Source organism: Guillardia theta, assembly GCF_000315625.1.
Source record: "Guillardia theta CCMP2712 unplaced genomic scaffold GUITHscaffold_164, whole genome shotgun sequence".
In the NCBI taxonomy this organism is placed as follows: domain Eukaryota; class Cryptophyceae; order Pyrenomonadales; family Geminigeraceae; genus Guillardia; species Guillardia theta.
In genome coordinates this window covers 110,991-113,693 of record NW_005434512.1, presented here as the reverse complement: position 1 = coordinate 113,693, position 2,703 = coordinate 110,991, and the positions used below count along the sequence as shown (strand labels likewise).

The 2,703-nt window shown below is 54.6% G+C and overlaps 1 protein-coding gene across 1 annotated transcript; it reads left to right on the top strand.

Moving 5' to 3' along the window:
• Nucleotides 1-507: 507 nt before the first annotated feature.
• GUITHDRAFT_147618 (hypothetical protein) lies at nucleotides 508-2,021 on the top strand (the record flags this gene model as incomplete). Its single annotated transcript, XM_005820822.1, has 7 exons — nucleotides 508-894; nucleotides 949-1,003; nucleotides 1,084-1,202; nucleotides 1,281-1,486; nucleotides 1,662-1,710; nucleotides 1,754-1,906; nucleotides 1,956-2,021. The coding sequence occupies 7 exons, from the start codon at nucleotides 508-510 to the stop codon at nucleotides 2,019-2,021; spliced, it is 1,035 nt and encodes a 344-aa protein (XP_005820879.1).
• Nucleotides 2,022-2,703: the final 682 nt, after the last annotated feature.

Genomic DNA, 2,703 nt, shown 5'->3' with positions numbered 1-2,703 from the left:
TACCATCATCATCTCCATCTCCATCTCCATCATCATCATCATCATCATCATCATCATCATCATCATCATCATCTCCATCATCATCATCATCTCCTCCTCCTCTTCCTCCTCCTCCTCCTTCATATCAGCATGAGCATCAGCATCAGCATTTTCATCCCTTCGCCTCCAAGTTTTGTTTTAAAAAGAGTTTCAAAAAGTTAACACATTTCTTCTACATTAGCACAATTTCTCTTAAATTTAACAGTAATTTCTTTGGTTTTAGATCCAAACGTCGCAATTTTAGCTCGATAGCTCTTAAGGTAACTGGAATCTGGACTATTCTAAACAGCGGTGATGGCATGGCGGGAAAGATCTGGGCATGGGGAGGAGGAGGAGGATGGGGAGGGAGAGGAGGAGGAGATAAGACTTGTGCTGGAAGAACTCGCAGCTGCGGAAGGCGAAGCTCTCGAAGAAGCTGCGGCGTCTCTGCATGCAGCGATTGGGAGAGGAAGGCCTATCGGAGAGACCATGGCGGAGCGGGTGATGAAGCGAACGCCGGAGCTCCTGGCGATCCTGGTGAAGAGAGGAGAAGAGGCTGTTGGCGGGGAAGAATACCTCAAGAAGAGTGACCGGAGTGCGCCAGCTGCGTCTCAGACAGCAGAGAGCAAGGAGCTGCAGCGAGGGCGAGAAGAATCCGATGAGTTGTTGTGCGCACTGCGGATAGCGCAGGGTCTCGGAGATCTCCGAAGCTTCTTCCCCAACCTCGGGGAGACTTTCTTCACTCCTCTCTTCCACTCCCTCGAGCGTCTCTCCTCCTTCGACTCCCTCCTCTCCGAGTACTCCAAGCGCCTCCCTACCGTCGTCATGATCCTCCTCTCTCTTTGGAGCCCTCAAATGTCAACCCGCAAGGAGCAGGTCGCTTGCTCCTTCCTCTCTCCTCCTCCTCCGCTGACTCTCCTCCTCCTCCAGTTCCTCCGAGCTGTTCCCGTCCTCGCCAGCTACCTGGACAAGAAGCACTCAGGAGGTTTCTATGCTCCTCACCACCTCCCTGCCACTTCCTCCTTCTCCTGCATATCGTCATCATCGCTGAATGTGAACCCTCAGTGAAGTTTTCAGCCGCTTCCCTGCTTGAGAGCTGCCATCACTACTCCCCGCAGTCGCTTGAGTCAGAGACGGAGCGCATGATCCATGCCCTGAAAGACGGCTCCCTTGTTCTCCTCCCGGTCTCCTTCTCCTTCTCCTTCTCCTGCTCCTGCTCCCCTCTCCCAGCTCTTCTCCTTCTCCCTTGACGCGACTATCAGGCCCTTGCCCACATGTTCGAGATCCAACCGGACGCACAAGGGATGTGGGAGGAGCACCTCGAGTGGCTGTTCGACATGTACGAAGGACGGGTCTCCTCCTCTTCTTCCTCCTCCTCCAAACGCGACGAGCAGCGGGCAGCGCTTGCGCTTCTTTTTCGTAACATGGCAAAACACAACTTTGCGATCCTTCAGCCCTACGTGGGGAGGTGAGAGGAGGGACAAGGAGATGAAGAAGAAGAAGAAGAGAGAGAGAGAGAGAGAGAGGAGAGAGAGAGAGAGGGAGGGAGGGAGGAGGAGGAGGAGGAGGAGAGAGAGAGGGGGACAGAGGAGCGGGGAGGAGGAGAAAGGAGAGTAAAGGGATGTGCTGAGGGGAGGTGGCAGACTTGCAGGAGGACTGAAGGATGAAGTGACGTGCGGGAGCATCGCTGAGGTGACGGTAGAAGTGACAAGAGGAGGCTGAGACTTGTCTGCAGGCCCTGTACGAGATCGCCAAGAAAGACCCCAGGCCCATGCTGGGTAGGAGAGAGAGAGAAGGGGGGGAGAGAGGCGACGAGAATGAGAAGGTGATAGGAATCATCGATGACATCAAAGACACGTTGAAAGTGATGCCGCAAGATCACGACAAGGTGAGGAGGAGGAGGAGGAGGAGGAGGAGGAAGCTCACTCTAGGTGTAGCTGATAGCTCTGCTTGGAGTACTTGGAATGAGCGATCCTGTGACTGCTGACGACTTGTCAAGGTGACGAGTGGCAGAGCAGAGCAGGGGGAAGAGGAGAGGAGGAGAGGAAGGGAGGGGAGGGGAGGGGAGGAGGGGAGGGGAGGAAGGGAGGAGATTGTGAGAACGTATCGGTAGTTTCATCCTGCTCTACGTCGAGCGAGCCCTCAAGGAAGCCAATGAGCTTGAAAGACAAAACAGGAGCTGGCAGGAAGGTGAAATATCTTCCTTCCTCCTCCTCCTCACTCACTCAGATGATCATGGCTTCTTGTCGTTTCAGGGGAAGTCTCACTCAAGAAAGAAAGAAGATCTTCGACGATCGACTAGAACACATCAACCACATGGCTCCTCTTGCGTTGGAGTGAGTCGCTCCTCTCCCTCTCCCTCTGTCTCATGTTCTGTGTTTCAGAAACATTCGGATCATAGGAGCTGCCCACCAACGCTCAATCTTCTCCCTGGTCCCGCAGCTGCAGGTCTCCTCCACCTCTCTCGCCTCCTCCCTCTCTCACACTATCTCCCAGGAGCTTCTTCGCAGCGACAACCCGCAGGTGCGCGAGCATGCCTTCTACCTGAGCCTTCTTGGATCCAGCGGAACTTGTGAGAAACTCCTCCTCTTCCTCCTCCCTCAATCCTCCTCCTCCTCCTCCTCCTCCTCCTCCTCCTCTCTCTCTCTCTCTCTCTCTCTCTCTCTCTCTCTCTCTCTCTCTCTC